We start from the raw sequence: 25,111 nt of genomic DNA on the forward strand, positions 1-25,111 counted from the left end.
TCTCGCAAGTCTGCAAAATGGCAAGTCTTATCCACGATTATGAGCAACATTACTCAACTATAACAGCTGACATCACCTTCCATATAGGCAGAATTTCAATAACAACCGGAGGTAGGAATTAGTAACATATTTTATATGTCTCTTTTCTAATATCCGACATAGTTTTGCTGAGTGGAACCGAGACAGATGAACCGAGACATGATGCGGTGTTCATCACGTAAAAAAAATCACTATCTATGCAGGTCTGCTTGCTTTCAGTGACTGAACACCCTCTCCTAGGATTTAAACCATCTGTTTGCCTATTACATACGTTGATAAAGAATTTGCCTTTCTTGACTTGTGTGTGTTTTTCCCATCCCCCTCCCGCCTCTCTCTGAGACAAGAGACCCCTTTCCTATGGGTTGGTGGCCGCCTTTAGGAATAACATTTTGTTCTCTCTCTCTCTCTCTCTCTCTCTCTGTGTGTGTGTGTGTGTGTGTGTGTGTGTATGAGAGAGAGGTGTGTGCATGAATGATTCACTGTATATGTATGTGTTTGTGTTGTTCAACTTGATGTTTTTGCTGTGTCAATTAAGTGCATTGTGTATATATGCTCTCCCTCTCCCTCCCTCCCTCCCTCTCTCTCTCTCTCTCTCTCTCTCCCCCTCCCCCTCCCTCCCTCTGTCCTTCCCTTCCTCTGTGTGTGTGTGTGTGTGTGTGTGTGTTGGAGATTTTTTTCATTCTTATTTCCTCCATCAAAAAATTCTCATACATTATTATAAATGCAATTTTAAAAAAACATCAAATGTTTAATAAATATGTAATGTTTCTTTCTTCTTTGTCATCTCTTGCATTTGAATAGAAAATATTTCAAATGTTACAAAAGCATGAAATAGTCAATATGTAATATTTTGGGGTAAGAATTGAGAAACAAATGTTTTAAAAGAAATGTTCTGCTCCAGCAAGGTTTTTGTTGTTGTTGTTTTTTTCATAAATAAAATGATGTATTGATGTAATAAACTTGAATTAACCACTGATACTGATTTTCATTTCTAATCATGTTGTTCCAGCTGAGAAGCAGAACCATGTTCGCCAGGCAGAGAAGCTCTTTGAAGAAGCGTCAGAACTGGTAAGTTGGTCTAGTGTGACTGAAATTTATATATATATATATATATAATATATCTGTTATAATCATAATAGATGTATGATTTATCCAGTGCTGAACCTTAGGTGGATACAACGCAAAGTGCTTTCACACAAGTCATTTGTGTTCATGTATAACTGAATATTTCAAGGGAGAAACCTAATTGATAATTGAATCTACTCTTGAGCAATACATTGATGCACTTTACTCTGACTTTCCTCACTCAACCCGGATGTGAACTGGTACCTGACTTCGGTTTAGGAAAGGTTAAAACAGTGAAAGGAGAGGCCTAGGCCCAACTTTTCTGTGTCAAGCCCAAGACAGTGGATGTGAATTCAATGCCTTCCTGTGACAAGCCCTAGACACAGTGGGTGTGAATTCACTGCCTTCCTGTGCCCAGCCCAAGACACAGTGGGTGTGAATTCACTGCCTTCCTATGCTGAGCCCTGGACACAGTGGGTGTGAATTCACTGCCTTCCTATGCTGAGCCCTGGACACAGTGGGTGTGAATTCACTGCCTTCCTGTGCTGAGCCCTGGACACAGTGGGTGTGAATTCACTGCCTTCCTATGCTGAGCCCTGGACACAGTGGGTGTGAATTCACTGCCTTCCTGTGCCCAGTCCTAGACACATTGGATGTGAATTCACTGCCTTCATGTGACAAGCCCAAGACACAGTGGGTGTGAATTCACTGCCTTCCTGTGCCAAGCCCAAGACACAGTGGGTGTGAATTCACTGCCTTCCTGTGCTGAGCCCTGGACACAGTGGGTGTGAATTCACTGCCTTCCTGTGCTGAGCCCTGGACACAGTGGGTGTGAATTCACTGCCTTCCTGTGCTGAGCACTGGACACAGTGGGTGTGAATTCACTGCCCTGATGGCTATTCGGTGATTCTTCCTTTTCTCATTATTTTAGCTCTGTCTATCTGGAACATTTTACCTCATGATCTTTGCCACTCACCCTCATTTCAGTCTTTTAAAACTGGTCTGAAAACACATCTTTTTGAAAACGCCTATGCATAAACCTTCCTTCCCTTTCCAGTGACATTCGGTTGTAACCCATGCAGACTCTGTGCATGCGTGCGTGCGCGCGCACGTGTGTGTGTGTGTGCGTGTGTGTGTGTGTAATTAAGAAATGTAATAGGCATGGTCTTTGAATCATGGTCCTTTTTTTTTGTGCATAAAATCTTTGTTATTTTCTTCTTCCTTTTGTAAGTTACGGTGTGCGTGTGTATGTGTTTAACGTTAATTGTAAAGCACTTTGAGCTCCCTTTAAGGGAGGAAAGCGCTCAACAAGCATCCATTTTAATTGTTGTTGTTACTGTCATTTCTTTGCTGTGCTGTGGACAGCTGGAGCAGATGGAGCTGGAGGTGAAGGAGCAAGACTCCAAGGACAGACAGAAGTACCACACCCGCATCCGCTCCTACAAGGCTGAGCTGACCAAACAGCAGAAAGACATGGTGAGGGTGGCAGACACTGTGTGTGTGTGTGTCAGAGGGGGGTCAGGTGAGAAAGGGGCTGTGTGTGTGTGTGTGTGTCGGAGGTGGGGGGGTGTGAGAGATGGAGACAGTGTGTGTGTGTGTGTGTCAGATGGGGGTCGGGTGAGAAAGGGTGTGTGTGTGTGTGTGTGTCAGAGGGGGGTCGGGTGAGAAAATGTGTGTGTGTGTCGGAGGGGGGGTGTGTGTGTGAGAGATGGAGACAGTGTGTGTGTGTGTGTGTGTCAGAGAGCGGGGTCGGGTGAGAAAGGGTGTGTGTGTGTGTGTCAGAGGGGGGGTGGGGAGAGATGGAGACAGTGTGTGTGTGTGTGTCAGAGGGGGGTCGAGTGAGAAAGGGTGTGTGTGTGTGTGTCGGAGGGGGGGTTAGAGAGGGAGTTTGTGTGTGTGTATGGGTGTGGGTGTGTGTATGAGAGAGTTTGGGTGTGGGTGTAATAAAGAGCTTGTGGGGGGTGTGGGAGGGAGAGAAAGATTGTGTGTGGGTGGGTGTGCTTGAGAGAGAGTTTGTGTGAGTGTATGTGGGTGGATGCATTGGTGGGTGGTTAGGTGTTTGAGTTTTGTTTGTGTGTGCATGGTAGGGTATGAGAGAGAGAGAGAGGAATATCTGTGTCTGTGCATTTGTAGTGTGTGTGTGTGTGTGTGTGTGTTTGCGGCAAGGCTGAGCTGACCATCCAAAGCCCTTCTCTCTCTTCCAGAAACGAGCCAGACTGGGGGTTGATTCCAGTCGGGACGAGTTGCTGGGCGATGACACACATGACTCTGAGGATCAGGTAAGAGCATGCAGTGTTCCGTTTCTTGTTGTTACTGCGTCGGCCTTACCTCTGTGTGCTGCGTCCACAATGCTACAAGTTACCTGATGATGTGTGAGTGTTGTGATGAGTGGTGCTGATGGCAAGGTTTGCACTGGTGTCTGCTTTATCTTGTGTGTGCGTGTTTAACAAAACTTGACAGCTGCAACCAGTTTCCAGCACAATAGAACGATAACAAACCTTCGCCCCGGCCTAGGTTGAAGGAAACAAGCCGACATGAGCTGACGTCTTTGACTGAGAGCTTTGAGTCTAGAATATTTGGCATTGGGGAGTGTTTTTCACACAGAAACTTTGCGGTGAAAGAGTTTTTAGAAATTTTCACTGCAGCACACATGGTGTAGCGTATAAGGATCAGTCCGCATGCTTTGCCCCTCCTTGAAACTGAAAGTGAAACTGAAGCTGCGTGTTTCAGCGAACCAGACTGCTGGACAACACGGAACGTTTGGAGAGATCCTCCCGCAAACTGGAGCAGGGCTACCGGATAGCAGTGGAGACAGGTAGGGAACGGCAACACCGTCTGCTTCATGTCTGTCTGTCTGTCTGTGTGCAGGTTCTGTTGAGGTCTAGTTAATTTCTGTCTCTGCATGTTGGCTTGACGTCTGTGTCATGTCTGTCTGTCTGTCTGTGTGCAGGTTCTGTTGAGGTCTAGTTAATTTCTGTCTCCACGTGTTGGCTTGATGTCTGTGTCATGTCTGTCTGTCTGTCTGTCTGTGTGCAGGTTCTGTTGAGGTCTAGTTAATTTCTGTCTCTGCGTGTTGGCTTGACGTCTGTGTCATGTCTGTCTGTCTGTCTGTGTGCAGGTTCTGTTGAGGTCTAGTTAATTTCTGTCTCCACGTGTTGGCTTGACGTCTGTGTCATGTCTGTCTGTCTGTCTGTCTGTGTGCAGGTTCTGTTGAGGTCTAGTTAATTTCTGTCTCCACGTGTTGGCTTGACGTCTGTGTCATGTCTGTCTGTCTGTCTGTCTGTCTGTCTGTCTGTGTGCAGGTTCTGTTGAGGTCTAGTTAATTTCTGTCTCCATGCGTTGGCTTGACGTGTGAATTTTTCCATTGAATCATGCTGGGGCCAATCCTTTTATTGCCATGGGTTCTTTTACATGTGTTAAGTGCATACTGCTCACAGGACCTCAGTACAACTTAGGAGGAAGGTGGCAGAATGGATGAGACATTTATCTACCACAGAGTCTGTGAGGGTCTGGGTTGGAATCTCGCTCTCACCCTTTCTCCCAAGTTAGAAAAATCAAACTGAGCGTCTAGTCATTCTGATGAGAGGATAAACTGAAGTCCTGTGTGTAGCACACAGTTGGCGCACTGAAAAAGAACCCATGGCAACAAAAGGGTTGTACTTTGGAACCAATTCTGCAGGAAGAAATCCACTCTGATAGGGACACAATGCACGCACTCAAGGCCTGACAAAGGGAGTTGGGTTACGCTGCTGTCAGGCTTGTAGGTGCCTAGCAGACGTGGTGGAGTGCATATGGATTTGTCTGAACGCAGTGATGCTTCCTTGCGAAACTGAAACTGAAACCCTCAGTTTATCATCTCATTCAGAAGACTAGCATCCAGACCACCACTCAAGGTCTGGTGGACGAGTGAGTAAAAATCCCAGTCTGTATACGAGACTTGAACTTGTGGACGCTGACTTCCTTGTTGGGCGTGTTACCGCTTGGCCACTGCTCCGCTGGATGACGTCATTGATTTAACATGGTGAAAATTATTTCAGGATTTTATTTGATCATGTGATTGCAGAGGAGATAGGAACACAGATGATGGAGGATCTCAGTAGTCAAAGGGAGACCATTCAGAGAGCAAGAGGAAGGGTAAGTAATTCAGCATCTGGACATCATTTTCAAACTGATTGGGGTTGGGGGGGGGTTTTCTCCCTAACATTGACCATTGTACAGTGTGCATATGTGTAGTGTTTTAGAGAGTGTGAGTATGTGGGTGAGAGAAAGAGTGTGTGTGTTAGTGTGTGTGTGTTTCCTTGTCATGTGTGTTTTAGGTTTTGTCTTCATCTCTACATGTGTGTGCCGACGAGTGCATGAGGGAGAAAAACGTAGACAAAGGTTTTTTTCTGACTGAAGACAATAACTGTACACTGAGTTCGATATGCAGTTGAAGGGAGGAAAGAAGAGAAAGAGACTAGCTTTTGTCATTATTCGACCATCACACACCCATATGTGGACTAGCTTTTGTCATTATTTGACCATCACACACCCATATCTGGACCAGCTTTTGTCATTATTCGACCATCACACACCCATATGTGGACTGGTTTTGTCAGTATTCACCCATCACACACCCATATCTGGACTAGCTTTTGTCAGTATTCACCCATCACACACCCATATCTGGACCAGCTTTTGTCAGTATTCACCCATCACACACCCATATCTGGACCAGCTTTTGTCAGTATTCACCCATCACACACCCATATCTGGACTAGCTTTTGTCAGTATTCACCCATCACACACCCATATCTGGACCAGCTTTTGTCAGTATTCACCCATCACACACCCATATCTGGACTAGCTTTTGTCATTATTCACCCATCACACACCCATATCTGGACTAGCTTTGTCATTATTCACCCATCACACACCCATATCTGGACCAGCTTTTGTCAGTATTCACCCATCACACACCCATATCTGGACTGGTTTTGTCATTATTCACCCATCACACACCCATATCTGGACCAGCTTTTGTCAGTATTCACCCATCACACACCCATATCTGGACTGGTTTTGTCAGTATTCACCCATCACACACCCATATCTGGACTGGTTTTGTCAGTATTCACCCATCACACACCCATATCTGGACTAGCTTTTGTCAGTATTCACCCATCACACACCCATATCTGGACCAGCTTTTGTCAGTATTCACCCATCACACACCCATATCTGGACTAGCTTTTGTCATTATTCACCCATCACACACCCATATCTGGAAGATTTTTTCAAGGGATTTTTAACAATAACTTTGATGAGAATTTACATAGTGTTAATCCTTCAGCTTTAAGCGTGTTCAGCAGTACTAGTGGCATGAAGTGTGTGTGTGTGTGTGTGTGTGATTTGTAGTGGTAGTAACATTATTGTGATTAGTAGTACTAGTATTGTTGTTATTATCATCATCATCATTTTTTTAAATTATTATTAGTATTTTTGATGTTGTTGTTGTTATTATCATTATCATCATCAATACTGTCTTATTATGACTACTATGGTTTTTATTGGTATTGGTATTACAGATATCATTATTATTATCATTGTCACCATGATTATTATCATTATTTTAATTATTGGTATTGTTGTTGTTATCATTTTCATCATTATTGATATTGTATGGCAGTTATAATGATGATTATAATAATGATTATTATGGTCATAATTTCAGTTACATGACATGGACACGACTCTCGGAAAGAGTTCCAGACTGCTGTCAGCCATGACGAAAAGGTCGGTCATGTGTCAGTGTGTCAGTGACAGGAGTGTGGTGGTTTTCTTGTTTTTTTAAAGAAGATGGTTTGGATCAGTCCACACACTTTGAGACCTTGTTGAAACTGATACAGAAACTATTGTTACATGTCGTCTGGTAACATTGGTAATGACAGTCTTTGGGAAATACTTGTATTGTTACATGTGTCATCTGGTAACAGTGATAATGAGTCTTTGGGAAATTATTGTATTGTTACATGTGTCATCTGGTAACATTGGTAATGACAGTCTTTGGGAAATACTTGTATTGTTACATGTGTCATCTGGTAACAGTGATAATGAGTCTTTGGGAAATTATTGTATTGTTACATGTGTCATCTGGTAACAGTGTTAATGAGAGTCTTTGGGAAATAATTGTATTGTTACATGTGTCATCTGGTAACAGTGTTAATGAGTCTTTGGGAAATAATTGTATTGTTACATGTGTCATCTGGTAACAGTGGTAATGACAGTCTTTTGGAAATAATTGTATTGTTACATGTGTCATCTGGTAACAGTGGTATTGACAGTCTTTTGGAAATAATTGTATTGTTACATGTGTCATCTGGTAACAGTGGTAATGACAGTCTTTGGGAAATAATTGTATTGTTACATGTGTCATCTGGTAACAGTGGTAATGAGTCTTTGGGAAATACTTGTATTGTTACATGTGTCATCTGGTAACAGTGATAATGACAGTCTTTGGGAAATACTTGTATTGTTACATGTGTCATCTGGTAACAGTGGTATTGACAGTCTTTGGGAAATAATTGTATTGTTACATGTGTCATCTGGTAACAGTGGTATTGACAGTCTTTTGGAAATAATTGTATTGTTACATGTGTCATCTGGTAACAGTGGTAATGACAGTCTTTGGGAAATAATTGTATTGTTACATGTGTCATCTGGTAACAGTGGTATTGACAGTCTTTTGGAAATAATTGTATTGTTACATGTGTCATCTGGTAACAGTGGTAATGACAGTCTTTGGGAAATAATTGTATTGTTACATGTGTCATCTGGTAACAGTGGTAATGAGTCTTTGGGAAATACTTGTATTGTTACATGTGTCATCTGGTAACAGTGATAATGACAGTCTTTGGGAAATACTTGTATTGTTACATGTGTCATCTGGTAACAGTGGTAATGACAGTCTTTGGGAAATAATTGTATTGTTACATGTGTCATCTGGTAACAGTGGTAATGACAGTCTTTGGGAAGTTACGGTTGAAAGGATCAATTGCCTTTTTTTCCATATTGATCCTGTGTTATTGTTTGTGTTGTAGTGAGAGCAGCACATCTGTTGTTTCTTGTGTCGTTTGTTGACAGTGGTTACAAGAATCTGTGGGAAGGACAGATGTTAGAGACAGATACTGTTTGTTCATAGTGACGGTGCACTGTTGTTGGTGTGGTCACACCACGGTTAGCGGGGAGTTATGTGCTGCTGCTCTGCAGCCAGCCTGTGGTTTGCCACACACACACGCACGCACACACACACACACACGGAAAATGTTATAATAATAATAATAATAATGGACACTTATATAGCGCATTTCTCCAGAAATACTGCTCAAAGCGCTTTACATTTCATTCCCCACTCCCCCACCTCCCCATCAACACTCCCACCCACTCCCACACACGGAAACATGTGAAAAACTCACGCAACTGAACGTTGGATACTACCCACCCACCTATGACGCCCTTCAGAAAACCCATCCCTGCAACACGCACTCAGGCACACGGACACTCACCAACACCCCCACACACACACACGGCAGACAGCCTCTCCACAACAAAACATGCACCCAAAACCAGATCACACCAAGATTAAAAAAACAAAACAAACAACAACAACAACAAGAAAACAAATATAAAATAAAACTGCTGTTACTGCTGTTGGAAAAGATGTGTTTTCAGAGCAGACGTAAGAGATTTCAGCGAGACAGAATGACGCAGTTTTTTTTTGGTAATTTGTTCATATAAAAATGTTGCTCATGTAAGGAAGTTCTTAGGAGATGCTCATGCCTGTGTGTGTGAGATTTGTATTTAAAGCATTGATTGCTTTGTGTGTGTGTGTGTGTGTTAATGCTAACACAGAGTTGATAACATAGGAATAGTAGCTTAACGTATCGTGTGTGTGTGTGTTAGTGCTAACACAGAATTGATAACATAGGAATAGTAGCTTAACGTATCATATGTGTGTTAGTGCTAACACAGGATTGATAACATAGGAATAGTAGCTTAACGTATCATATGTGTGTTAGTGCTAACACAGGATTGATAACATAGGAATAGTAGCTTAACGTATCGTATGTGTGTGTTAGTGCTAACACAGAGTTGATAACATAGGAATAGTAGCTTAACGTATCGTATGTGTGTATTAGTGCTAACACAGGATTGATAACATAGGAATAGTAGCTTAACGTATCGTATGTGTGTATTAGTGCTAACACAAGATTGATAACATGGGAATAGTAGCTTAATGTATCGTATGTGTGTGTTAGTGCTAACACAGAGTTGATAACATAGGAATAGTAGCTTAACATTTCGTATTTGTGTGTTAGTGCTAACACAAAATTGATAATATGGGAATAGTAGCTTAACATATCATATGTGTGTGTTAGTGCTAACACAGAATTGATAACGTAGGAATAGTAGCTTAACTTATCGTATGTGTGTGTTAGTGCTAACACAGGATTGATAACATATGAATAGTAACTTAACGTATCCTATGTGTGTGTTAGTGCTAACACAGAATTGATAACATAGAAATAGTAGCTTAACGTATCGTATGTGTGTGTTAGTGCAAACACAGAGTTGATAACATAGGAATAGTAGCTTAACATTTTGTATGTGTGTGTTAGTGCTAACACAGAATTGATAACATAGGAATAGTTCCTTAACGTATCGCATGTGTGTGTGTTAGTGCTAACACAGAATTGATAATACAGGAATAATAGCTCAACATACCGTATGTGTGTATTAGTGCTAACACAGAATTGATAACATGGGAATAGTAGCTTAACATTTGGTAACGGTATGTTGTCCACACGCCGTTCATTTAGCTCAGTGACTGTGTATATCTGGGATCAATGTTCACCATGATTCCCTGTGTGCAGGATTATCCAAAGCCTGTGTATATAGATTGGACCAGTGTATAAAACGTTCACCATAATCCACTGTGTGCAGGATTATCCAAAGCCTGTGTATATAGATTGGACCAGTGTATAAAACGTTCACCATAATCCACTGTGTGCAGGATTATCCAAAGCCTGTGTATATAGATTGGACCAGTGTATAAAATGTTCACCATAATCCACTGTGTGCAGGATTATCCAAAACCTGTGCATATAGATTGGACCAGTGTATAAAATGTTCACCATGATTCCCTGTGTGCAGAATTATCCAGAACCGCATAATGCTGGTGGGCATTGGTCTCCTGATCGTCATCACCATCATCGTCGCCATTTACTTCATGGTGCGATGAAGGTCCACAGGCCCTCCACCCCCCTCCCCCCTCCAGGACATGTGCAGCTACGTGTTGTGTGTACTGTGGGAGACGTGTCGCAAGTGTGTCGTTTGGTTGCTGCTCCGTTCAGAGACAACCAAAGATCATGAGCCTGTTTGTTGTTTGGGAACATGCTGGCACTTAGTATTGATCAGGCTTCTCACAGTTTTAAGAAGTTTGGAGAGTAACAAAAAAAAATATAAAAAGAAATGACATGCTTTTTTTTAAGGTCCTTTTGACTTAAATCCTGAGAAAAAAAAAGTGTTTGAAAAATGTGAAAGTTTTTAGTTTTGGCAGTGTTACTGAAAAATGCATATATATGTATACATCATTTCTATCAGTGACAAAACACAGCTGCAAAATGTTCCATCTGAATTTCAGTTTAAGGTGAAATAATGATTTAAAAACACCTGATGATGAAAGGGTCTTTCCTAATGAAATCTTTGCAAGGGGTTGGAGCTGACGCTAAATACATAGTGCCTCTCATCCACATTCCTAATGCCATAACTAAAAGTCGTTCAGCATGTCAGGTTTTAAACGTTTTTAAAATTTGTGATTAAAAAGCTTCATGAACCAGGCACTGAGAGAATCAAAGAGTGGTGAGTTCCTTTGTTGTTTGGAAACAGGCAGGCACTTTGTATGGAACTGTCTGTTTTTGGAGGCTGTGTGAAATCCAGTGCTCCTTTCTGTAGATCTGTTTTACTGGGTACGGCTTGTAACTGGCAGAAGGAATAGGTTAACTGGGATCTTCACTCCAAGGTTTGGTTTTGCATGCAGTGGTATCAATACGGTGTAGAGGAAATTATCTTTGAAGATGTGTTGTCAGTGTATTTCTGGATAATAAGTATTTTTGTTTTGTTACACTTAGTTTTTCTCTGTATTGTTTCTTCTTGGGTTTTTTGTTGTTGTTTTTTTCTGTCTTTTTTCCCCATTTTAAAAGGATGGAGATATTTCTCAGCATGGATTCAGATAGCTATGTGAATATTTACCCTGCTTCTTTTAAGCAACATAATGCATGCATGTAAGAGGACTGTAAATGCAAGTTTATTCAGACAAATTGAAATTTGGAGTCCGAATCTGGATGGTTAGTTGAGAGAAGCTGGGAAAAATGCTGGCCATATCACTGGCAAGACTTTGGAGTCTTTGTGACTGCTGTAATTTGTCAATGTGTGACTTTTTGTTTTTGTATTTGGTGCTGTTGACATTTTATTGTGTTGATGCTGGGCATTTTATTCTTGATACTCTGTGCAATATGTAGATATATTGTTGTTGTTGTTTTTTTGATAATAGACTTAGTTTGGGTGTGTGAAAGTCTCCTGTATGTCTGTGTATTAGATGTACATTTTGAACTAGAGTATGTATAAAGTAAGACTGTGGGTTGCTTCAGTTGTTGGTTGTGTGAGTGTGTGTGTGTTTGAATGTGTGTGTGTGCATGTGTGTGTGTGTGCTTGTGGAAGTGTTCGAGAACAGAGAGATGGGAGAAAACTACATTTTTTCAGTGACCATATCATTTTTATTTTTTCAAAATATCACACAGTTGGATTTTTAACTTAGATGAGTCTTTGAGGTTATGGAACTAGATAGCTGTGGAAAAAAAAATATATAGTATTTTTTAGAATGTCACTAACTTTATCTTGTGTCAGAAAGCTCTTGGTTTAATCCATGGTCATTGTCCACATTAAAACAAAGGTTTGAGTTATGGCTTGATTTACTTCTGTCTCATCGCAGGTTTATTTTGTTTGTTTTTCATAGTAAAAACTAAGGCAAGGCTTCTGTAGGAGAACCTGTGACAGTGCTGTGCCGTTTTGACCTTCAGCGTCGACCGGCTTTCTCAGCACAATATGATAGCCTTTATGTTGCCATTGACTATTTCTGTTTCCCTACAAACAGAAAGGTTTGTGTTACAATTTGATTTTCTTCTTTGTCATCGCAAGTTGTTGTTTCTTTTTTGTGAATGAAGGCGAACTTCACTGAAAGAACTTGTGATAGTGCTGTGCCATTTTCACACTGAAGGTGTGTTTGATTGCTCAGTGAAATAGAATGATCACAATGTTGCCATTGAATGGTTCTTTCTTCTTTTTTTCTTCTTTTATTTTTACGCTAAGTGCATGCTGCACACAACTCCTTTTGTTTGAAACACCAAGTTTTGGAGGAGCATTGATGTCTTGTACACTGAGTGCCCCCTGCATGTAGTACCTCTGTTGGGTGGTGTGAAACAAGTTGTGGAGGAGCATTGATGTCTTGTACACTGAGTGCCCCCTGCATGTAGTACCTCTGTTGGGTGGTGTGAAACACCAAGTTGTGGAGGAGCATTGATGTCTTGTACACTGAGTGCCCCCTGCATGTAGTACCTCTGTTGGGTGGTGTGAAACACCAAGTTGTGGAGGAGCACTGATGTCTTGTACACTGAGTGCCCCCTGCATGTAGTACCTCTGTTGGGTGGTGTGAAACACCAAGTTGTGGAGGAGCATTGATGTCTTGTACACTGAGTGCCCCCTGCATGTAGTACCTCTGTTGGGTGGTGTGAAACACCAAGTTGTGGAGGAGCATTGATGTCTTGTACACTGAGTGCCCCCTGCATGTAGTACCTCTGTTGGGTGGTGTGAAACACCAAGTTGTGGAGGAGCATTGATGTCTTGTACACTGAGTGCCCCCTGCATGTAGTACCTCTGTTGGGTGGTGTGAAACACCAAGTTGTGGAGGAGCATTGATGTCTTGTACACTGAGTGCCCCCTGCATGTAGTACCTCTGTTGGGTGGGGTGAAACACCAAGTTGTGGAGGAGCATTGATGTCTTGTACACTGAGTGCCCCCTGCATGTAGTACCTCTGTTGGGTGGTGTGAAACACCAAGTTGTGGAGGAGCATTGATGTCTTGTACACTGAGTGCCCCCTGCATGTAGTACCTCTGTTGGGTGGGGTGAAACACCAAGTTGTGGAGGAGCATTGATGTCTTGTACACTGAGTGCCCCCTGCATGTAGTACCTCTGTTGGGTGGTGTGAAACACCAAGTTGTGGAGGAGCATTGATGTCTTGTACACTGAGTGCCCCCTGCATGTAGTACCTCTGTTGGGTGGTGTGAAACACCAGGTTGTGGAGGAGCATTGATGTCTTGTACACTGAGTGCCCCCTGCATGTAGTACCTCTGTTGGGTGGTGTGAAACAAGTTGTGGAGGAGCATTGATGTCTTGTACACTGAGTGCCCCCTGCATGTAGTACCTCTGTTGGGTGGTGTGAAACACAAGTTGTGGAGGAGCACTGATGTCTTGTACACTGAGTGCCCCCTGCATGTAGTACCTCTGTTGGGTGGTGTGAAACAAGTTGTGGAGGAGCATTGATGTCTTGTACACTGAGTGCCCCCTGCATGTAGTACCTCTGTTGGGTGGTGTGAAACACCAAGTTGTGGAGGAGCATTGATGTCTTGTACACTGAGTGCCCCCTGCATGTAGTACCTCTGTTGGGTGGTGTGAAACACCAAGTTGTGGAGGAGCATTGATGTCTTGTACACTGAGTGCCCCCTGCATGTAGTACCTCTGTTGGGTGGTGTGAAAAACTCCCTTCTGTACCACCGGCGGGGTGCTTAAGTGAACTTAGCAGCACTAAGTTTGCTTGTTGTTAAGTATGTTCCTAACTCCACAGTAAACACCATATACTTAGGAACATTTTAACTCTGTGCAAACTTAGCTCTGCAAAGCTAGCCTCATGCAAACTGGCCCAGTTGTCTTAGTTTAGCGGTGGAGAAAAATGACATCTATCGCTCTTCACCAGGTTTACGGAGCAGACAGATTGATATGATTTAGGTTTTTGATGAGGGAGAGTTAGTGCTCAGTTTTTCTAGTGGACTTTTTTTTTTTTTTTTTAATCTGAGCCAAATTTTGTTTTTCTAAGGATTTCAGGACATTAAGAAATATAATTTGTATCATTTTTGTACAGTATATGCTCAACTTGTTTAGCAATCTGTAAGTGTAAGCAGTTGATTCAGCAAGACATTGATTTGGTTTGAGGCATCAGGCATTTATAAGCATTTGTGGCTGATGTGTGAAATGCATTGCATATCACATCCTTAATAAGCAGTAACAAATGCTTGAGTGGGGAAAAAAATGATAAAATGTTTTGTTATGGGTGAATGACAAATGTAAAATTTCCTTTTTTTGTTAAATCACTTCATAGCATATGATTGAATAGTAACAGTATTGACTGCAATTTTGGATTGAATTTATTTCAGCATTTACATTATCTGTAGACCTTTTGTCCTAATGCTTATGAATATATTTGTTTTGGGTTGTTATTCATCACTTAATGCTTTATGACTTACTGATCCTCATTTTGCACTGAAAACACTTCCATGTTGAGAAATTGATACAATTATGTTTGCATACGTATTACAGTTGTGTGCATATGAATATGTATGTTTTTGATTTATTTGTTGATTTGTTCAGTTACTTGATTGCTTTAAGATTGATTTTGTTATGATGCAGCGAATTGATCTGAAAGTTTCAAGGCTTTAATTCAGAATGTTTGTGGAGTGGGAGGTACAGTGTTTGTTTGAAGTGTGATCAGTGGAAGTTTGATGAAGCTGTGAATCCGATCTGACTCCTAAGTTGCATTTTGTGTATTGTGACATTCATACCATGTTCACTTACGTATAGTACAGAGAGTTATCTTTTGTAGTTTGTATTTAAAATATAAACAATGCATGTTTAGGCTATTGTTTTCTTAGAAATAAAAAAAAATCATTGAGAAAATGCTTTGAATACAAATCACAACCATCACCGAGTATTTAGCTTTGGATCCTTACAGTGCAGCCTGCATTGCCTGCCATGAATTACCATCAACATACACTGATTAATTTGATGAGAGCAGCGCGTCAGGGGATTGGTACCCCAACTAACCAGCCTGCCATGAATTACCATCGACATACACTGATTAATTTGATGAGAGCAGCGCGTCAGGGGATTGGTACCCCAACTAACCAGCCTGCCATGAATTACCATCGACATACACTGATTAATTTGATGAGAGCAGCACTTCAGGGGAGATACCTTTGGTACCCCAACTAACCAGCCTGCCATGAATTACCATCGACATACACTGATTAATTTGATGAGAGCAGTGCGTCAGGGGATTGGTACCCCAACTAACCAGCCTGCCATGAATTACCATCGACATACACTGATTAATTTGATGAGAGCAGCGCGTCAGGGGATTGGTACCCCAACTAACCAGCCTGCCATGAATTACCATCGACATACACTGATTAATTTGATGAGAGCAGCGCGTCAGGGGATTGGTACCCCAACTAACCAGCCTGCCATGAATTACCATCGACATACACTGATTAATTTGATGAGAGCAGTGCGTCAGGGGATTGGTACCCCAACTAACCAGCCTGCCATGAATTACCATCGACATACACTGATTAATTTGATGAGAGCAGCGCGTCAGGGGATTGGTACCCCAACTAACCAGCCTGCCATGAATTACCATCGACATACACTGATTAATTTGATGAGAGCAGCGCGTCAGGGGAGATACCTTTGGTACCCCAACTAACCAGCCTGAGCTGTTCAGGGGAGATACCTATGGTACCCCAACTAACCAGCCTGAGCTGCTCCCTGTCCTTTCAGCCAGAAAGTCTATAAAAAATAAAGTTAGCACAGTTAAAGAATGTGCCCTTTTTTATTTATACCACATTCATTCCATTCAGAGCACAGAGAGAGGGAGAGAGAGATAGATATATATCACAGAATAAGACAGCCTGGAAAAGTAAACATGTTAGGTTAAGAGATAGCAGTAGAACATTCTTGCTATTGTGTTATGTTAAGAGATAGCAAAAGAGATAGCAATAGAACAAACATTCTTGCTGTCATGTTAGGTTAAGAGATAGCAATAGAACAAACATTCTTGCTATCATGTTAGGTTAAGAGATAGCAATAGAACAAACATTCTTGCTGTCATGTTTGGTTAGGAGATAGCAATAGAACAAACATTCTTGCTATCATGTTTGGTTAGGAGATAGCAATAGAACAAACATTCTTGCTATCATGTTTGGTTAGGAGATAGCAATAGAACAAACATTCTTGCTGTCATGTTTGGTTAGGAGATAGCAATAGAACAAACATTCTTGCTATCATGTTTGGTTAGGAGATAGCAATAGAACAAACATTCTTGCTGTCATGTTTGGTTAGGAGATAGCAATAGAACATTCTTTCTATCATGTTAGGTTAAGAGATAGCAATAGAACATTCTTGCTATCATGCTAGGTTAAGAGATAGTAATAGAACAAACATTCTTGCTATCATGTTAGGTTAACAGATAGCAATAGAACAAACATTCTTTCTATCATGTTAGGTTAAGAGATAGCAATAGAACAAACATTCTTGCTGTCATGTTAGGTTAACAGATAGCAATAGAACAAACATTCTTTCTATCATGTTAGGTTAAGAGATAGCAATAGAACAAACATTCTTGCTGTCATGTTAGGTTAACAGATAGCAATAGAACAAGCATTCTTGCTAACATGTTAGGTTAACAGACAGCAGTAGAACCAAATGTACGGTCTTGACAGTACATTCTGCTGTCACCTTTTAACCCTTTCAGCCCAGGGCAGTTCACAGCCTCAGAAGCTTCCATGACATAGTGTTGCGGAAGAAACTCAGAAAATGTACTGCTTTTCCTCCAAATTATGTGTGAATACATCCACAAATACTGCAGGAGTTAGTTCCCTGTAGTTTTTGCAAATAAAGGAATTGTGAAAAGTGATTTAGTGAGACGTATTTTGATGCCGGAGCAGTGCTCAAGCACAGAGCTGAAAGTGTTAATAAACCAATGGCTTCAAGGAAGTACTGAGGAAACCAACCCTTCAGAACAAGTTCTTTTGGTGCTTGTGCAGTGCAGGCATTGTTTCCAGTCATTTATATCTCTGTAACGGTCATAGCAGCTGGGTTCCATAAACCATGATTGCAGCACTGAGTTTGCTCAGCATTAAAAATAAAAATGTCCCCAGTCTGTAGAATTAGCTTGGTCTTAGGAACAGTTCTGAACATCAAGCAAGCTTAGTACAGCTAGGATTAGGAACAATTCTGAGCATCAAACTAGCTTAGCACAGCTAGGATTAGGAACAATTCTGAACATCAAGCAAGCTTAGCACAGCTAGGATTAGGAACAATTCTGAGCATCAAGCAAGCTTAGTACAGCTAAGATCATGCAACCCAACTCCGGTTTGTGGCAAAGATGGGATGGGTCAGTTGTTGTGTGCTGTATGTGTAGTCTGTGCCCTTTATGCTCTTTTTCTTTAAGGTTTATATTATGGTCTTGACAGCCAGATAGAGTGTACGTCTGCATTTCAATTTAAACAGCACAAGTCAACAGACGTAATTTTCAGTGTTCATTTCTTTCGGGTTAAATTTAAGAGAACGGTCTTCTGTTGTTTTTCTCACCTGGGTTGCATGGAGATATGGTATGGAGTCACCATTTTTCAGTCTGAGTTTTTGTTATTGTTTGGTGCATGTACAAAACATTCTACATGCTTTCTTCATGGGTGATATTTGTTCAAATTCCTATTACAATGAACATATCTGTATGTATTCTGAGCATGGACATTGGACCTTGTGTTTTTGATGTATGCATAGTTACATTTAGATCTCTGGTTTTGATACATCGTTAAATTGAGGTCTTGTTTCAACATATCTTTAAATTAGGATCTGGTTTCAACACATCTTTGAATTGAGATCTGGTTTCAACATGGTTTCAACACACCCTCTGTGTTGTGGCTTTGTGGGTTGAACATCATTAACGGTGTCAATCTTTGTGTGCTGGTGGGTGGTCCTCCTGTTGCAGTTGCAGCAAGACTGACATTTTATGGGCCAGAATCTGTGTGTGTGTGTGTGTGTGTGTTTCTTGTGCCCATGCATGAATCTTCGTTTTGTTATTTGCACCAAATACATGCTGATCTCTGATCCCATTACATGTGTTGTTGTTGTTTGTTTTGCTCCTTTCAGCTTGTTATTCCTGCCTCACCACAATTTTCAGTCAATGGAAGTTCAGAGAACAGGTAACTCATCATGCCTCACCACAATTTTCAGTCAATGGAAGTTCAGAGAACAGGTAACTCATCAAAGGAACTCATTTATTCCTGCCTCACCACAATTTTCAGTCAATGGAAGTTCAGAGAACAGGTAACTCATCAAAGGAACTCATTTATTCCTGCCTCACCACAATTTTCAGTCAATGGAAGTTCAGAGAACAGGTAACTCATCAAAGGAACTCATTTATTCCTGCCTCACCACAATTTTCAGTCAATAGAAGTTCAGAGAACAGGTAACTCATCAAAGGAACTCATTTATTCCTGCCTCACCACAATTTTCAGTCAATAGAAGTTCAGAGAACAGGTAACTCATCAAAGGAACTCATTTCCAAAGAACATTACATCAAAAAACAAAACCTTTGTGAAGGAACTATCAGGAACTTAGCTTCAGCTTTTGTGATCAGGATACGCAATGAAGGATGACTGTAAAAGAAACAAAAATGTGATGTAATATTTGTTTTGCATGCATTGCTTATTGTGCAAACACTGGTTCCTACTGGACTTTTTCTTCTGTTTTATTTTGCAGTATGTTTGAACATTTGTTGGTAAACGTTTTGGTAATGCTCTTGGTTAAGCTGTTAATGAACTTTGATTTGTGTATGGGTGTATCATTTGTGCATGACATGTAACTGGTAAAATCAAACAAAAAAATAAAAAAGACATGATCAAAAAACCAGTGTGGCGGATGTTGTTTTAATAGTGTTACATTTCAAAGACGTGTATGCAACAAAACACTGAAAACTTCACAGTATTCTACTGAGTATAGCACAGTTAGGACTGAATAGAGGCAACTGCAGCACAAATATTCTGAAAACACAATCCCCTTTGCAGAATCTTTCCTTTTCTCTTGACCAGCCTTCAGTGTTATAATTATTCTACCCCTTTTTTTTTTTAACCACAACTGATATATATCATTGATAAATGATTCAAATAAGTCATTCTCATGCACAAGTCTTTTTTTTTTATCACAGATTTTCAGGAAGATTTTTTTTCTCACAACTGTGGAAGATGCTATGTGACATGAAACATGAGAAATGCACAGACATCTGTCCCAGACCAATCCCTGTGTGTGTGTGTCAGCTGTGTGATGACGGACGGCATTCACTGGGGCTCCTCCACGATGGCACAGTCGCCCACCTTGGGTTTGTTGGGGTTGTTCTTCAGCAGCCAGTCAGCCAGCCAGATCTGAGACATGAACAAATCACATACGTTACGAGGCCTTGCATGAAGCTGAACGATTAAATATTACATATGTTACGATGCCTTACATGAAGCTAAATGATAAAATCACATACATTATGAGGCTCTACATGAAGCTTAATGATTAAAAATCACATGTTTCAAGGCCTTACATGAAGTTAAATGATTAAAAATCACATACATTATGAGGCTCTACATGAAGCTAAACGATTAAAAATCACACACGTTATGATGCCTTACATGAAGCCGAACGATTAAAAAATCACGTACGTTACAAGGCCTTACATGAAGCTAAACAATTCCAACAAGGAAAACATGCTAGTTTACAGGTAACTGACACGCAGCACAGTTGGAACTGACAACATTTTACAGAAGGATCTCCCCTAAGCACAAGAAACATACAATGAAAATAATATATGAGGCACAAGGAAAACGTCTGTAACAGAGAAGGAAAAAAGGAGGGGGGAGTGGGGGGGGGGGGGGGTAAGCACACAGAAACAACATAAAAACAACAACTTACAACAGGATCCTCCGGCTTCTGTTTGCAGAGCTCTGTCAGCCCTTTGAGCAGGGTGGGGTTGACGGCTTTGGACAGGTAATCCTTGGCCGCCTGGCCAGTGGCCACTGGCTCCACCACACCTGATCACATCAGCAGGTAAAAGGTTAAAGGTCCCATAGCTCTGTTTGACATCACCTGATCACATCAACAGGTAAAAGGTTAAAGGTCCCATAGCTTTGTTTCACTGCACCTGATCACATCACCAGGTAAAAGGTCAAAGGTCCCATAGCCTTTAATAGGCATCAGGGCAGTGAATTCACACCCACTGTGTCCAGGGCTCAGCACAGAAAGGCAGGATTCAATCCTCCCCACCCCCACCCCCACCCCCCCTGTTTTAACCTTTCCCAACCAGTCAGGTCCCCTTTCACACCTGTGTGGAGTGACGACGATCACACCAAGGGCCTTCCCCTGACAGGTCAGGTCCCGTCACACCTGTGTGGAGCGAAGACGATCACACCAAGGGCCTTCCCTGACCGGTCAGGTTCAGTCACACCTGTGTGGAGTGAAGACGATCACACCAAGGGCCTTCCCTGACCGGTCAGGTTCAGTCACACCTGTGTGGAGTGACGACGATCACACCAAGGGCCTTCCCTGACCGGTCAGGTTCAGTCACACCTGTGTGGAGTGAAGACGATCACACCAAGGGCCTTCCCCAACAGGTCAGGTTCAGTCACACCTGTGTGGAGCGAAGACGATCACACCAAGGGCCTTCCCTGACCGGTCAGTTCAGTCACACCTGTGTGGAGCGAAGACGATCACACCAAGGGCCTTCCCTGACCGGTCAGGTTCAGTCACACCTGTGTGGAGTGACGACGATCACACCAAGGGCCTTCCCTGACCGGTCAGGTTCAGTCACACCTGTGTGGAGTGACGACGATCACACCAAGGGCCTTCCCCGACCGGTCAGGTTCAGTCACACCTGTGTGGAGTGAAGACGATCACACCAAGGGCCTTCCCTGACAGGTCAGGTTCAGTCACACCTGTGTGGAACGAAGACGATCACACCAAGGGCCTTCCCCAACAGGTCAGGTTCAGTCACACCTGTGTGGAGCGAAGACGATCACACCAAGGGCCTTCCCTGACCGGTCAGGTTCAGTCACACCTGTGTGGAGTGAAGACGATCACACCAAGGGCCTTCCCTGACCGGTCAGGTTCAGCCACACCTGTGTGGAGTGACGACGATCACACCAAGGGCCTTCCCTGACCGGTCAGGTCCCGTCACACCTGTGTGGAGTGACGACGATCACACCAAGGGCCTTTCCCAACAGGTCAGGTTCAGTCACACCTGTGTGGAGTGACGACGATCACACCAAGGGCCTTCCCTGACCGGTCAGGTCCCGTCACACCTGTGTGGAGCGAAGACGATCACACCAAGGGCCTTCCCTGACCGGTCAGGTCCCGTCACACCTGTGTGGAGCGAAGACGATCACACCAAGGGCCTTCCCTGACCGGTCAGGTCCCGTCACACCTGTGTGGAGCGAAGACGATCACACCAAGGGCCTTCCCCAACAGGTCAGGTCCCGTCACACCTGTGTGGAGCGAAGACGATCACACCAAGGGCCTTCCCTGACCGGTCAGTTCAGTCACACCTGTGTGGAGTGAAGACGATCAGACCAAGGGCCTTCCCTGACCGGTCAGTTCAGTCACACCTGTGTGGAGCGAAGACGATCACACCAAGGGCCTTCCCTGACCGGTCAGTTCAGTCACACCTGTGTGGAGCGAAGACGATCACACCAAGGGCCTTCCCTGACCGGTCAGGTTCAGTCACACCTGTGTGGAGTGACGACAATCAGTCACACCTGTGTGGAGTGAAGACGATCACACCAAGGGCCTTCCCCAAGGACACAGCACCATGCTGAAACAGGCACTGAACCCTATCACCGCTGAACACTGCATCAGACTCCAACGCCTGACTCTGTCATGGCAGCTTCTACATCATTACTATTCTTCACAGTCTGCACACACATGGTCTTCTGCATTCGTACGATACAGTTCCCATGTTCGCTCACATATGCACAAGTAGGCTTTTTACATGCATGACCCCACCATGCAGGCTGCCATACTCCATCTTCATGGGTGTGCATTGCTGGGTACGTTCTTGTTTCCTTAACCCAGTGAATGCTGAAATGGGTCACCGATTTGATCTTCCTCATGTGTATACACACAAAGGGGCTTCAGATCCGCACACCTGTTGACCTGGGAGACTGGAAAATCCTTCACCCCTAACCCCCCAGGCACCGTGACCAAGATTCAAACCCAGGACCATGGATTAAGTCTGGCTGTAAAATTTATGACCATCATTGCTCAGTATCAGAAATCAAAAGTATAGATTCAAAGCACAGTGACATGACCTCTGACCATTCTTTGCTCAGTGTCACAAACAAGGTGTGTGGCCTCCTGGCGACCTAACATCCATGGTTCCCTGCAGACTGCCAACGCTGGACCTGTGACAGACGAACCCAGGTGGGGCCGTGTATGGGGGAACTCAGAATGGGTGGTGCAGGAGTAATGCCACTGAAACGGTGCAGGCGATGGGGCAGCACCAAGAAAAGAGAGAGAAAGAGCTGAGTGGTACTCACTGTCCGGGAAGAAGAAGCGGATTTCTCTCTGAGCACTGGGCAAACCATCACTGCCGTGCAGTGCATTCCTCTGATCGTCAGTCCCGTAGATAGCTCTCAAACTGCAACATTGGGACGGAAGTCAGAATCAGCATGGCCAAAATTGGTTTCTGGTTTCTTAATGATTAAAACTGTAGTATGTGTTGGGGAGGGGAGGGAGTGGGGGAGGGGTGGGGGGCTGGGGTGTATGTGTGTGGACGTGTGTGTATGAGTGTGTCTCTGTGTCTCTGTTTGTAGCTATTGGTCAACATCCCCTGACCCCCACAACCTCCCTCTCACTCTCCTCCCTTAAACTTCCCATCACCACCACTCTCTCCCCCCATCACCCCTACCCTCATCTGATTTAAAGTTTGTAAATAACATGGAAAAAACACTTTCCTAACTCCAACAATTTTGGGAAGTAACACAATCAATCCTTTACTATTCCTTGGGCTGCAAAATAATCCAGGCAACTCTTAATCCAAGCAAAAATATATAACATACACATATTGTTTTAACAAAATATGAAGTATCAATTAAAACTACAGAACCAAAAGGCAACTTACCAACAAATGCTAAATTTGATAATGTGTTTGCCATTTCGTCAGTTTTCAGGAAGTGCTGTGTCCAAAACACTGCAGACAAATACACGTGCCATACTTGCTTCACTTGGTGTCATAACAGAAAAACAGATGTGAAAGTCCATTCTAACCTACCATTCCTGGGGCGAGCCTGAACTTTCACATGCCCTCCATAGTGATGAATGAACGGCTTGAAAGAGATATGACCGTGTTTACCCGCATGGGAGGACAGCCCATAGTGTTTCTAAGGATAGTGTTGGATAGTCATTGCATGACTTACCTTTCAGAACAGCAGAGAAGCAATAACTGTCCCAACATTGGGCTAGAATTGATTATATGGAAGTTCTGCCCAGTCAGACGCACGCCAAACTTCTGCCACATATGGGTTCAACAGTCGCATGGAAGTTCTGCCAACAGTCCAACACAGCCCAGATGCACATAAGAAACAGAATTGCATCTTGCTCCACTTGCAGGAGCACAGTATGAGAAAAGAACAAATGAGATTAGATGAAGTTTCCTTCGGTAAGTGAGTAACCGACCATGTCTGGATTATCTTTTGTACGGCCTTAAGGTAATTAAGACGATGAGCTCCCTCCAGTAGGACCACAGACACTTATTACGGGGCAACCCAAGCAATATCCCTGCCTGCATGTACGCACACACTGAAGAACACACCACATAGTGCTGAGCCAGATGTACAGGTCGCTGCCTGCTCTGGACGTCAAGGTAGCACATCTCCCTTCTTCACATGACCTTGAGGGACACACAGTTCACATGAAACTTCTGCTCTGTGTGTCCAGCATGTACTTAGTGCATGTAAAAGAACCCATGGCAACAAAAGGTTTACCCTGGCAAAATTCAGTAGAAAAATCCACTTTGATAGGAAAAACAAATAAAACTGCATGCTGGGAAAAATATTTTAAAATGGGTGGCGCTCTCAGTGTAGTGACACATTCTCCCTGGAGAGAGCAGCCCAAATTTCACACAATGAAATCTGTTGTGACAAAAAAGAGAAATACAAATACAATACAAATACAATAATATGCACACACACACACACACACACACACACACACACACACACACAGAGTCACATACGGTATGGTAAGGCAAAGCTGATCAATGTCTGAGAAGACATTTACAAAACCAGTATGAAAGTGAACGTAATATGACTGTTGGGCATGTCAGCAAAACTTCATCAAAGAAAGAAAAGTAACTTTTACCGAGATCCCGTTGTCCTAAATAGTACTACTTCATGCACATATACAGCCACATTCAGAGAGAATGAGAGGTACAGAATTTGGTTACACAGTTGGAAAGTGAATGTAAATTGTGTGTGTGTGTGTGTGTGTGTGTGTGTGTGTGTGTGTGTGTGTGTGTGTGCGTGCGGGGGGAGAGAGAGAGAGAGAGAGAGAGAGAGAGTTGTGTAGCAATATTTATCATTATGTTATCATTGTGAATCCCAGATCGTGTCACAACCATCACGTTGAACTCACTCACCTGTAGAATGGCAAAACCAGACCGCAAGATGATATCCTCAATTTCCTCTGCTTTGTGAAGAGCATCAGGCTTTATGATAGCTAGGGTGCGTTCCACATATATGTGTGGAGGAGGCATCAAAATCTGCTCGTCTGAACCCCCAGTCATTTTCTGTGTTTGTCTCTAGAACCACCCTGAAATAATCG

At 42.8% G+C, this 25,111-nt stretch overlaps 2 protein-coding genes across 2 annotated transcripts; one reads left to right on the plus strand and one right to left on the minus strand.

The window, feature by feature from the left end:
- On the plus strand, positions 1-19,481 carry LOC143293071 (vesicle transport through interaction with t-SNAREs homolog 1A-like). Its single transcript, XM_076603955.1, has 9 exons — positions 1-111; positions 1,049-1,107; positions 2,470-2,580; positions 3,309-3,383; positions 3,835-3,919; positions 5,168-5,238; positions 6,818-6,879; positions 10,297-18,456; positions 18,510-19,481. Exons 1-8 carry the CDS (start codon positions 18-20, stop codon positions 10,382-10,384), a joined length of 645 nt encoding a protein of 214 aa, XP_076460070.1. The 5' UTR covers positions 1-17; the 3' UTR covers positions 10,385-18,456; positions 18,510-19,481.
- LOC143292343 (nucleoside diphosphate kinase homolog 5-like) lies at positions 19,162-25,073 on the minus strand. Its single transcript, XM_076602531.1, has 5 exons — positions 24,927-25,073; positions 23,707-23,798; positions 22,828-22,928; positions 20,210-20,328; positions 19,162-19,674 (listed from the first exon to the last, which is right to left on the minus strand). Exons 1-5 carry the CDS (start codon positions 25,071-25,073, stop codon positions 19,591-19,593), a joined length of 543 nt encoding a protein of 180 aa, XP_076458646.1. The 3' UTR covers positions 19,162-19,590.
- Between the last annotated feature and the right edge of the window lie 38 nt (positions 25,074-25,111).

Source organism: Babylonia areolata, chromosome 18, assembly GCF_041734735.1.
Source record: "Babylonia areolata isolate BAREFJ2019XMU chromosome 18, ASM4173473v1, whole genome shotgun sequence".
Classification (NCBI taxonomy): domain Eukaryota; kingdom Metazoa; phylum Mollusca; class Gastropoda; order Neogastropoda; family Buccinidae; genus Babylonia; species Babylonia areolata.

Coding starts and splice junctions, on each gene's coding strand:
- LOC143292343 (XM_076602531.1), bottom strand. CDS start 25,073: ATGACTGGGGGTTCAGACGAGCAGATTTTGATGCCTCCTCCACACATA. Junction 23,799..24,926: donor CTGGTTTTGCCATTCTACAG/GTGAGTGAGTTC, acceptor CATATGTGGCAG/AAGTTTGGCGTGCGTCTGAC. Junction 19,675..20,209: donor AGAAGCCGGAGGATCCTGTT/GTAAGTTGTTGT, acceptor TTCATGTCTCAG/ATCTGGCTGGCTGACTGGCT.
- LOC143293071 (XM_076603955.1), top strand. CDS start 18: ATGGCAAGTCTTATCCACGATTATGAGCAACATTACTCAACTATAACA. Junction 2,581..3,308: donor CCAAACAGCAGAAAGACATG/GTGAGGGTGGCA, acceptor TCTCTCTTCCAG/AAACGAGCCAGACTGGGGGT. Junction 5,239..6,817: donor TTCAGAGAGCAAGAGGAAGG/GTAAGTAATTCA, acceptor TCATAATTTCAG/TTACATGACATGGACACGAC.